General features: G+C 31.6%; 1 protein-coding gene across 1 annotated transcript; it reads left to right on the top strand.

The window, feature by feature from the left end:
• Nucleotides 1-1326: 1326 nt before the first annotated feature.
• LOC132730773 (uncharacterized) lies at nt 1327-12447 on the top strand. Its single transcript, XM_060716776.1, has 4 exons — nt 1327-2449; nt 8243-8468; nt 10992-11102; nt 11565-12447. Exons 1-4 carry the CDS (start codon nt 2354-2356, stop codon nt 12383-12385), a joined length of 1254 nt encoding a protein of 417 aa, XP_060572759.1. The 5' UTR covers nt 1327-2353; the 3' UTR covers nt 12386-12447.
• The last annotated feature ends 472 nt before the right edge of the window (nt 12448-12919 follow it).

Raw genomic sequence — 12919 nt, 5'->3', positions numbered from 1 at the left:
TTGCTGGACTGCATTATTTTCTCTAAATTCAGCCAGTACATAAAGCTTAAAGGGAAGTCTAACAAATTTAATGTAAAAAAAAATTGTATTGTATATAATAAACAGAAAATTCAAGTTTTTTTCTATAAATACAGGATTTATTTTCATCTTGTGGCATGAAAATTGTCATATTTCCCTCGTAACTACCGTCACTCATGGAATATTAATTTTCATACCACTTGATAAAAATAAATCCTGTATTTATAGAAAAAAACTTGAATGTCCTCTATATATTTTATATTGATCTATACAAATACAGAATATAAATAGATTATAGTTTTAGTACATGTATGTAATCAAGAATCCTTTTAAGATGTATCATTTATGCATATATGTATTGATTATTTCATAGAGATCAAAAAGAGCGAATTAGTTATTCCTATACATGAGGGAATTGTTTTCAAGGTAGTACAAAATGATGATCGACCTGTCATAGATTTAATGAAAAACATGCAATTGTTGAATCGATCTTTTAAATTATGAATGTTACACGAACAAAGCGTGCTTAACTTGCGTCTTTAATAATGTATCCGTCTGAAGAGCATTTGTTCGCGAAACTCCGGCAAAGTCCGCCACTTTCCGTAGCATATACAATCATATGAGCGTCTAAGAACCAAAGACTTGCACATATCTTATCTCTGAATTAATACGAACTATTAAATGATGTATTATTGTAGTTTTTGCATGCAATTTTAATGAACACTTTAAGTTTAATACATCAATTATATATTACGTAAATTGAAAGAATATCTATTTGAGCCGCGTCACAATAAAACCAACGTTATGCGTTTGCGACCAGCATGGATCCAGACCAGCCTGCGTATCCGCGCAGTCTGATCAGGAACCATGCTGTTCGCTTACTAACCCTATTTCTTTTTTTAAAAGTAGGGAAATTGATAGCGAACAGCATGGATCCTGATCAGACTGCGCGGATGCGCAGGCTGGTCTGGATCCATGCTGGTCGCAAACGCATAACGTTGGTTTTATTGTGACGCGGCTCAAATAGATATTCTTTCAATTTACGTAATATATAATTGATGTATTAAACTTTAAGTGTTCATTAAAATTGCATACTGACATTTTACACACTCCGACTTTTATATAAATGATTTGAGTAACAGAAACCTTATCCCCGTGTGTATTTGAATTTAAAAGTACATTTTCTTAACCAAGCGCGCTTTCGTAGTTTCGATTTAAAATGAATAAAAATGCATATAACTAGAGTTAAAGTATCCTATGTCAAAAGTAGACCAAAGTTTGGCAACTGGCCCAAAAAGCATATCTGAACATGAAGATTTATTTTGCGACACTCAGTTGGTTATTTGTTCCATGTATGTTTAAAGATTTCATAACAAACAAATCTATAGATTTTTTACGGCTCATAAATTTAAGATTAGACAAACTTCGCAAAGAAAAAACAATACGAATGGCTATTTTATGGACGTCTTTGCGTGAATTATTGCTGATTGGATTTCTTTTAAGAATATTTGGAATAATTGCATTTATTTGTGATCATTAAAAGGATATGCTTTAAGACCTGTCGGCAGATATTAGAATAATATCGGATTAGATGCGCTGAAGTCTCCGGCGTACAAAAAATTAATAAAAACATAGGAGATCAATAAATGATACTAATGCAATTATCAGTGATGAAAGGACGGGTGTTACGAACTGGAATACCTTAGCTATTTTATTTTATATGAATATACTAGTGAAAATACTATTTAAGTACTTGGGAGTTTAAGGAACTTCTTGATTAAAATAATTATACTTTTAACCTTATTTTCTTTGTGACCAGTATGTGTACGGCATATAAGCGGACATTTTAATATGTTATAATTACGTCACTTATCAAGGTTAATATTTAAAGAATGTCGGTGCCTGAAAGGTTGTTTGAGTGTATTCTGTTCTGTTCTGATTTGAAACACTATATTAATATTAATATGATAGGAAAGATATAAGCGAAAATTCTCCAAATATAAGTATGAGGGATGGCACTTGCAGAAAATTAAACTGTCCTTAGAACCGGATAGTCCGTAAATATGTGGCATTTTAAGTTGTCAATGTGTTTTTTTGAATGAAATAATTTTATAAAAAATTTGGAATAAAATATATTGCTGAATCTCGATACTGAAATACTTTATTTGACACTTTGTTGCATGTGACACACGTTATTTTGTATACTGTGAAACTAATGTCAGCTTGAAGTTTACTGAAGGGAACAGTGATTTCAAGTTCACTGAAGGGAAACAGTGAACAGGTGATCAATCATTTTCTGTGACACACGCGAGACTATGGTAGCAGATAAGAGACAATGGTAAAATGTTGTAGAATAGCATCGTGTAGAAGACTTCATTGCTCCGACATAGACCTTTCACATCAGGACCCGTCCTTGTTTATAAAGACTCGGGTAATTATCTTCTTTTTTACTTTTTCATGTTTGATTAATAATTTTTTTGAATCAGTTCTTAGTGTTTTTTATCTGTGATAACAGATAATAATTTTCTAATTTGCCACTTTGAGTATAATGATAAGATGAAGTCTTACCCTTCTGTAGTTATTTTTTTTTCAAACATTCATAAATTTTCCCCGATATCATTTTAAAAATATGATCTTTTTTGTTACAAATATTGTTTTAAGTAATAAATTCATGGCACAAAATCACCCATAAATTAATTGTATCGGTTTACAAAGCGACTCCGGCCTTTTTCGGGACATAATTTACAGCCATTTACACAACAACATTTAAAAACTTTAAGTTTTCATTATATTTTTTTTTCTAGAAACGCAAGTTTGCATATTGTTATTGCTTTTTCTTATAACATATAAAATGCCGTACGGTACATAAAGGCTATCCGCACGTGACACGTTATACGGGCCGGTACGGCTAGTCACTTCCTACATTTCAATTCACATTACACGCGATTCTTGTCCTAAACAATTGCAAATCATAAAAATGCCTCCACTCCAACCCAACCCACGGTTGACTGTGACTGCATAAATAATTAGATATCATTTTAATTGAATATGCATGAACCTATACATTACTGAGTTTCAAAAACTAAATTCTATAATTTTTAGTGGTCATATATCTAATTTAAAGAAGCATCGAGTGTGACACATTTTTCTCTCAAAATTCGCTATACATTTATACTTTAATCTGCTATTATAAACGATGCGAAACTCTTCATTTCTTATCAACAATAACGATGCTATTTGTGAAGTTCAATCAAAGTTCATCGGATTTCACGATGAAAGGACGGATATTGCGATGCGCCTGAATTCTAGAATATTTGTTTATATTTACATTTATTAATCGTTACTTTCTTTAAATGTTGATCTCGTATTGGTCAATATGAGTCATTCTTACTGTTTATACAGGTGTACCTACCACGTTTATAAGAAAATGAACTGGTACATATAGTAACAGTCATAAATGAGATCAAGTGGTATATTTCCAGAAAAACAAAAATGGCCACCTGTTTACTCGATTCAAACTTAATATATTTCGAAGTTCTCTACGTTTGGAAATCATCATAGTGACTATGAGCACAAGACACGTTAATTGTCTGTAACTTAAACTGTTTCTCGCGTATTAAACCTATTTTGGTTGAATAGTAAAAGTAAAAATGTTAGCTGTTAGCAGCGGAAGTTATTGCCTATGGGAAGTCTTGTCAAGGAATGAAATAAATGGAGCTGATTCTGAAAGCGCTTGACACGTGGTACACATATCTAGAACATTATTCAAAAGTAGGATATCGTAGTTGCATGTTATCAAAATGGAGGATAGAGATTTCTGATAGGCAGTTTGTACTTTCGGTTCTTACAACCACAATAATAAGTTTATCAATAATGTACTGTTTACTTTAATGTCTGTAAATTTACTTATTTAGGTGAACTTTTACTTGATATATTGAAAAAAAACCTAGTCAACAACTCCAAGCGTTATATTACTATTTGCTTACATGTATAGTTTCTTAGCGTAGGTTTGAATCCGTTCTGTGTATTCTTACTATTGTGTTCGAGGTTCTTATCCGAAGTTTGACGGAAAGGGCCGGGAAGATGCGATTTGAGAATAAAGGGAGTTAACCTTAGTTTAATGTTACAGATTGTTGAAAATTATGATCATTACAGTATTTGATCGTAGTAACATAAGTAATAGAATTAATAACACACATGCAGGCGTGTGAGTAATAGTAAAAATATTATCCTTCGTAAAAATGCTGTCACTCTCGGTCAGCGCCTCGGGTAACACTATTCTCCTCGGGATGATATTTTTATGTTACTTATAGAATACTCGTACTTCTACAGTTAATAAATGTTGCATTGGAGGATTTATTTTTTACCATATTTTCGTGATTTCTTTTTGGTGTTTCCGCGAAGATGAACATCTTTTCACTCAACAAAACAGGTCCCTGCATGAATATGATTCCATTTATAACTCAAACCTATACATTGGTTCACTAGTGAAATCACACACGTAGGTGCACATTTAAGCTAAATATATAGAGGTCTCTTTCCAAGAACCATTACTCTGACATCGATTTGGACTGATAATTAGCCCTTTGTGTGCTCGGAAAATTCTTGGTCAAAGGAATTTCACCGAAGACCAAAAAAGCCTAAAAATAAAATATGATTTTTTACAATGATCAATTGGGTCACTTAAAAACAGAAATGATTATATTTCCATTTTATAACTCAAACCCCTATAAAACTGTTCACAAGGGACTATGTTGTACTGACATCACACACGTTGGTGTATATTTTAGCTAAATAACCAACAGTGCCATTGAAAGAGAGACCTGGCCAAAACCTAATGATAGCGTGGGAAGTTTGAAGTTATATTTCATGATATCTTTTGATCATGGCCCGATGTGCAGACGATAAGATACAAACAAATAGAAACAGACGATTAGGTGCAGCACAACCTCGCAACAAGAACAAACCTTTCATTGTGCTGACATTAATAAACTATTGAGAATACCTATTAAAGACAGAAGTGTATTTATTTAATGTCTGTGTCTATACAAAGCAAGTAGATACATGTAAAGCAATTAAATCTTTTTGTTGAAAACTTGAATAATAATGCATTTATATAATGACAATATTGTTAAGTCATACGGTGCTGTTGATGCTCTTGTTGTTGTTGTTGTTGTTGCTGCTGCTGCTGTTGCTCTTGTTGCTTCTGCTGCTGCTGCTGTTGTTGTTGTTATTGTTGTTGTTGTTGTTGTTGTTGTTGTTAACCAGACAATGATTCAAGTGCATTGAATTGTCTCCGTTTCTTTTCATCATCACATTTCGAACGTAAAAAGCTAGCTAACGCCATACTTTCTTTGGAACTTTTTGATGGACGTTAATTACGCTTGAAGACTTAATTACGGTTATCATGATTTCTTTCTTTCTTTTTTTTACTGTGTATTGTATCTTACTTATGTATAGGTATTTCTTCTTTCTATATAAAGGTATGACGGAATTGTACGATAGTCATCTTTTGGAGTATCACCGACTTTGTCTCTCTGTCCTAACCGATAATTCGGTTAACTAAACACATATTCATTCATCTTTCAATCGAGAACCTCCGCTGTTATTTCGCACGTGATAACATTCGAACAGCGTTATTGTTAAAATTTAGCCATTGATTAAAATTTAGAACATTGGAATATATTTTTTTAATATTCTCATATATGGTATGAATATATAGGTCAGCTTACAAGCGTAACTGATGTACAAATAAATGACTTACTTGTTTACCGCTACTACTTCTACTGCTAATACTGGTACTGCAGCAGTATTATGATGATGAAGAAGAAGAAAAAATAACTGGCTGGTTACGTAGGAGTAAATGAAACACACTTTAGCAGAAGGGATTTCACAGTATATTCTTTATGAGAAACTTGAAACTGTAGATGAAAATCACGAAGTATGTTATAGAGAAATAACTGTATATTAAAGTCACGTGACATATAAGAAAAGGCGGTATCATACATGTATAAGGTAGAATATACATGTATATCATGTCTCACCTTGACCTATTGCAAGAAGTACACAATGTATAAGAATTTTCAGTCACAGAAATTGCGCATGAAGCGTGACTTTTTAACAGAAAATTATGTAGAGTATTTGATAAAAATATATATCCTGATTGTTAAATAATGTATGAAGAGTAGTGTAAGAACTTAGACTTTCATAAAATGACACAGAATATATCATTTTCATTCATTTCGAATGCCATTTATCAATTAAATGATTCAACTATATAACAAAGTCACAATGTGTCTCTCTATGTCATACCACCAACACAGGGGACTACAATGGAAATAAGAGTCTCTATTTTTGTGCTTTCATTGGTTCTCATTCTCATGTATGTTATATATTTGTTCCGTACATGTTGTTTTAAATGTCAACGTATATGTATTCTATACCGAAATAAATTCTAAAATATATCTATCTAAAATGCAATGGACGCTTGACTCATGCGAATAACAAAACATATTTTATATTTGTATCATAGTTTGGGAACCTTTCTGTTGAAAAAGTGTCCGAGTTAAATCGTATACATATACATGCACAGTGCGGTAACTAGTTACCCGCACTGCAGATAATGCCCGTTGATTGGTTCATTTTTGCTGGGGTTTACTTATTGTGACGGCAGAGAAAGGGAAAGGGGCATGAACTATCATATTCAAATGCTCGTTCATTGGTTATTTTTTTCTGGGGTTTCATATTATGACAACAGGGATCGTGCTGTCATGTTTGACTATGATACAAAAGAGAAAGAACACCAAAACACTCGGCAATCTGATTTATACTCGGGGGCTACGCCCCCTCGTACAAATCAGATAGCGTCATGTTTCGGTGCTCTTTCTATTACTAAGAACAGCCTTGTTCCAGAATAAAACCGCACCAAGCCAGCTCGCACCTGCGAATAAGAGTACAGTGGACTAAATATATAATTATATATACATTGAACTAAGAATAAATTGTATTGTTATACTATTTGTAACCGTCATTCTGTTTATGGCGACGGACATTGTAAAATGTTTATGCCTTTTGTAATAAAATCTTGAAATCTTGAGTATATTTTTTTGCATACTATCAAATATGACAATGTAACACATTAAACATATTTGAGGAATGTCGGCTTATTTTTTTTACTTCCGTTAAGTTCAAACGTGTCGATTTCATGTCAATTCTGCTTGATTGTTTCTTTGGCAAAAATATGATATCAAGTAACCGAATTCAGCTGTAAATCAACGATCTTTTGACGTTTTGAAAACTAATATAGGACCCTAAAACAAAAGAAACAAAAATACATGATAACTAATTACAGGTTTTAGTGATTATCAGACCGATAAATCTATAGTTGTAGATTTTGTCATAAATTTTGAACGCTCGAATTTGACAATTGACTTGATTTCATTCTCAAAATTAAATAAAAGGAAAGAGAACATATTCTTTTCATTTGACCACCACAAAAAGTACATTTCGGGCAATGACATTTACTGAAAAACAAAACTGGCTCATTTGAAACTTTAACAGAACAGAACAGAATTTCATTCACAGATGAGATATTTAGTTTTATTAAGTTTCTTCTTGCCGCGAAAAATGCAAACTTTTCTGATTACTGTAATAAAAAGAAATTTTCATTGTTAAACGTTATTTCAAAGAAAATAAAAAAAGAATAATAATAATAATTATAATAATAATAATAATAATAATAATAATAATGATGATGATGATGATGATGATGATGATGATGATAATAATAATAATAATAATAATAATAATAATAATAATAATAATAATAATAATAATAATTAAAATAATAATAAATAATGATCATAATGATGATGATGATGATAATAATAATAATAATAATAATAATAATAATAATAATAATAATAATAATAATAATAATAATAATAATAAATAAATAAATATAATGATAATGATAAAAAATAGCAATAACAATGACAACATGGAAAGAAAGTGCACTACCGGACGTTTGTAATGGCTATATTGATATAAAGCAGTATTTATAAGCAGAATAGCAACCCATAGCAGCCGACATTTTTTGGTCTGGGATGCCTCAGAAAAGGTCATTAAAGTTCAGAGAGTCCTTTTATTTCAGTTTATATTTATATAGAATATTTATTAATGAGAAAGGTATTTATACATTTATTATATTCACTCTCTATTCCAGCTTCCTGTCAACTGGAGCCCCTGGGTGGCTATAGTTTGGAACGCTGTTTGGTTTCTTTTTTTCACCGTCATCTTGTTTGTTGACATATTCTTCTATACCGGGAAGGACCGAAACTTCTGGATAATTTACCTCTCTCACTGGTGTTTCATTCTCGCAATTGTAACAACGCTGATGGAAGCTCTGGTCAGAATATATACTGTAAAATTGTCGTCTGGAAAAGACAAAGGTAACTCATGTTAAACCCGTTTGTAACTGCTATCAATGCTATATCATTATGTACTTATACTATTTCGAATATGGAACTGCCAATAATCAGCGATAGTAAATATTTAGAATAAATCGAGCAGACGACAGTAACAAGTATAATCAAAGTGCTGCAGCACTGAATGCGACGGACATGCAACCGGAGAGACATTAATTAAGGCTTCTTTTAGAAAAAAACAAAAGAAAACAAAAACAAAACACAAAATATATAACAGAGAAAATTTGTTCCATACAAGTTCGATATTTGTAGAGCAATATATTTTGTGTCCTAAATTGATATAATTCAGATTTTCTACTTTCAAGCACTTAAATACAGAATGAAATTTATGCCTAAAAACTCTGGTCAAACTTGTAAATCAGTGTTCCTTATCGATTTATTCTAAGAAATGATATGTAAATAGAAAAAAAAAAAACTATCAACGAAATATTCTAGAATAAATCCAGGCAAATAAAACTTCAAAACATAATAACATTATACATTTAAGAATGCTATTTTAGAATTGCTTCGTGTTATATCATAGTGGGCATACAGACAATAAAATATAAGTCATTTGTATTTTTATTTCTCTCTTGGATATGTCTCATTAAAAAAAATGGTTAAAATCATCAGCAATTAATAGTGTATTTCTTAGATTTTTTTTATTTACAAGGTAAATGTAGAGGCCAGAGCAACATCGTTTTATTTTAATTTAAATGTCACTTAAGCACTTACAGTGTTTAGTTGTCCTTTTCAACTTCACACTAAATTCCATTTTCAACTTGTTTGCTTCTTACAATTGTATAGCATTTCTAAAAGTATTGCATTACAATCCGCTGGTTTATTAATTACATGTTTAATGTGTACTTCCTAATCGCCTGTCCAAAAATCAGAACAGGTTAAGCAGAATCTATTTTTAGAATAGCGAAGGTTAACTCATATCATGACTAGTAAAATATGTAAACAACACCACAAGAATGTAAGTAGAACTGATATTATAACTTCCTTACCATGAAAGACTACATGGCGGTAAAGTGTCTTACATGCATTTTCAAAAAAAAAATAGATATTTATACTATCCGTTGTACTGTATCTAATATATTAATAACTGCTGAATATTCAGCTAAACCCGCGGTATGAGTCACGAAAATAGTTCTTCTTTTATTAATGAGCGAGTTATCCTAGAGTCACGAAAAACTTTTGATTTGTTAATAATAATGTTTTGTATTTAATGTAGAAATATTTATTTTCTACTAATAATGTCTTGGAACTCAAGAGGTTACACCTTTATTGAAGTATAATTTGCTGTCCTACTTTTTCGACAGCGGTAAATCGTTTCATCAGCAGTAATTTGCATATTGCGCAATAATGACTACGGACTACAACGTTTTATCAATAATATACGTTCATATTTTAACTTGGATAACTTAATTTGAAATTGAAAAGGCTAAATATGGAAGACATTAAGATATCCAGATAAAGTATGGGAGTTTTGAAGGATCAAATTCATGTACTATTTCTTGGGCTGTTAATTGGTTTAGGACACATTGCGCGAGTGTAGCCAACGAAATCTCATGTGTAGATGACTTAGCTCTGAACGCGCCTGAGGGCGCGTCCGTCGCAAAAAGGCAGATCGCTGACCTGGTTTCACTGCTATGTCTAATAGACGTATACTATTTTGAATATGGAGCTATAGAAGGTCTTAATATTTAGAATCAAAACACTTAAGTTGAGCCAGTATGAAAAGACAGCACGGATTTGACCAGGTTTTATAGTCAACTAGTACAGTGAGTGTTACAAATGTAATAGAGAAGTTTATATACATGTATACTAGTAGTATTTGATATCTATTCCAAATGATTTGTCTTATTATTAGTTATAAAAATGTTTGAGTGGTTATACGACCATTAACAATTGTTTGCATATAACCCGAGCCTGGGTTCCTGTCTGTCGATTATTTTATGTGCTTCTGTTCGGCAAATTGATATCATGAAAACACGAACGAGTAAGAAATAGCGCGTATGTTATGAATGAACAAAAATATCAACGCCTGAGTCCTAGGTTTATATAAACCCGAACCACTGGGCGAGGGTTATATTGCAAATAATCGTTTATATACTGCCATTTAATTTGTCAACGAATTCATAATATAACAAACTTCTTTTAAGAGAGGGAAAAAAACAACAACGACATAATGAAATTACTTGATAAATTGACAGTAGATATGTACTCGTTTATAAACGTCACAATAAGACCAATGAAAAGCGAAGTTGCAGTTTTATTGAATAAGATAGGAAGTTTTCCATGTGTGACATTTAAAAAAAATAGCTTTTTGAAAAAAAAGTCTATTAATTATTTTATTATAATATAAAACTTATGGTCCCTGTATTTGGTTAAGCCAAGCTTAACGCAACAATAATCCATTCGTCTTCCGGAAAAATCATATTGAATGCATGTTAACAGGCTTTCAGTAAGGACTTTTTCATCAAGTAATTTCTCTTCTTTCAGATGTTTCTGAAGAAATCAGTCGGATGCAGAAAGTACAGTGGATTTTGTACACCACAAATAACGTAGTTTCTTTGTCAATGACAATAATTTACTTCAGTTTGAATGACATTAGTGAGTATGATATATCTATTAACCTATACAATAGAGATAGTTTTTGAAAGATGTATTAATGGGAGACAAATGTGTCATGAAGAACAGAGCATTTATAAAAAAATTCAAATGTCAGTAGCTTTATTGCAAGGATAGGAGCGGTTCACTTGTATTTTGTTCGAAATGTGACGTTAAATTACACCGATGCGCACGGTTTGCTTGTACTTTCTGCCATTGTTAATGTTTTTGTACCGATTGCATCTTTCCCGCAATAGGGCACTTCTTTACACCGATGTGCACAGTTCAATGGTCTCTGCTTTGTATTAAGACATTTAAGCTCTGAATTATGTACGCATAACCATACCATAGGGGATTTTACTGGTTACGTCATTTTAGAATGAACAATACGAAATCTTTACTTTTAATGCTTATAAACTCTAAACGTTGGTGCTAAGAATTAGTTTATATTAATTTACATTTCAGATATGTCTCTGTCAAATGTGAGCATGCATATCCTTACAAGCGTTTATGTGATGTTGAATACCTCAATAGTGTCTTCTATTCCAGTGAAAATCTTTCACTTTTATCAGCCAGTCGTCTTCTTTATATTCTACGCAATATTCATAAGCATTTATCAACACGTTACGCCTCACGCTGGAGTACTAGTTATAGACTGGGACAATACTACACAAACTGCCATTTTATTATCAATCATGATAGTGGCAGGGCCTCCATTTTTACACTGTTTGCTATACTGCGCGTATAATTTACGAGAACATTTATTGAGAACGTGTTCAAGTTCCGGTAGCTCTTTACAGTTAACTTCTACAATGCAAAGGGACATTACTGCTACTGACGTAATTCTCGAGGATTCCGGAAGTCCAGAGTTTATTGATATCAAACCGGATGTGAAAGACGACATTTTATTAAAATCTACCTCTAGTGCCAATGGAGACGCTTTTCAACACTTAAACGGACGGCTGAATAAAAGTGAAACAGACCTTAGGGATTATAGATTAAGAAACGGACTTTATTGTGAATTTGCTAGATCTAGTCTTATATTACACACCAGAAATAAATCAGCAAGTGATATATTTGGAGAGGATAGTGACTTGGATAGCAGTCGGACGAAAACGCCGGAACGTAAAGGAAGTAAAATAATTGTTGTTAAAAAGTGTGAAACATGTACGGATGATGATATTGACGATGATGAAAATAATTCAAAATTATCCGACTGTGATTCAAGTGCCTCCTCTGATTATTTAAGTCAATACTTTACAGAAGACATATTAGCTTATTTATAACATATACTGATGTCCTAACATATTCATTTTTTATTCTAATCTTAATAAATGTGTAATAATTCGATTATCTTTACTTATATATTTAAATAAAAGAATAACATTTTAAAATATGTTACTAGACATTATGATATTGCAAAAAATATGTTTCGTACTTGATAAAAAAGAACGCTTATTAGTTTTTAATTAAAACCTCTATGGAATTTCCAAATAACTCGATTAACTGAATGTCACGATATACAATGAGTACTGTCCCTTTATATACATTATTCAAGTGATAATTCAATCACTTTGATACCCTTAATTGTATCAACTGATACATTCAGGTTTAGATTCATTTAATAGTGTCAAGTTAATTTGCCAAAATCAGCATGAAATATGTCTTTGGGTATCTAAATTGATTTCTAAGATAATAATAGAAAACATAATATCCATCAACATTTAAAACAATAAGAATTAAAAATGAATAAACAATATATTTCAACTGAATTAACAAATGTTACTAATGAATTTGTTTAATGACACAGAACAGAACAT

Source organism: Ruditapes philippinarum, unplaced genomic scaffold (assembly GCF_026571515.1).
Source record: "Ruditapes philippinarum isolate M1 unplaced genomic scaffold, ASM2657151v2 ctg735_1_1_1_1, whole genome shotgun sequence".
Taxonomy (NCBI): domain Eukaryota; kingdom Metazoa; phylum Mollusca; class Bivalvia; order Venerida; family Veneridae; genus Ruditapes; species Ruditapes philippinarum.
The sequence above is the reverse complement of the archived record's forward strand: the minus strand, read 5'-3'. Positions and strand labels throughout refer to the sequence as shown.

Excerpts from the sequence above, each read along its gene's own strand:
- LOC132730773 (XM_060716776.1), top strand. The coding sequence starts at position 2,354 with ATGGTAAAATGTTGTAGAATAGCATCGTGTAGAAGACTTCATTGCTCC. Across the intron at positions 2,450-8,242 it reads CCTTGTTTATAAAGACTCGG|CTTCCTGTCAACTGGAGCCC; the intron begins GTAATTATCTTC and ends TCTCTATTCCAG. Across the intron at positions 11,103-11,564 it reads CTTCAGTTTGAATGACATTA|ATATGTCTCTGTCAAATGTG; the intron begins GTGAGTATGATA and ends TTTACATTTCAG.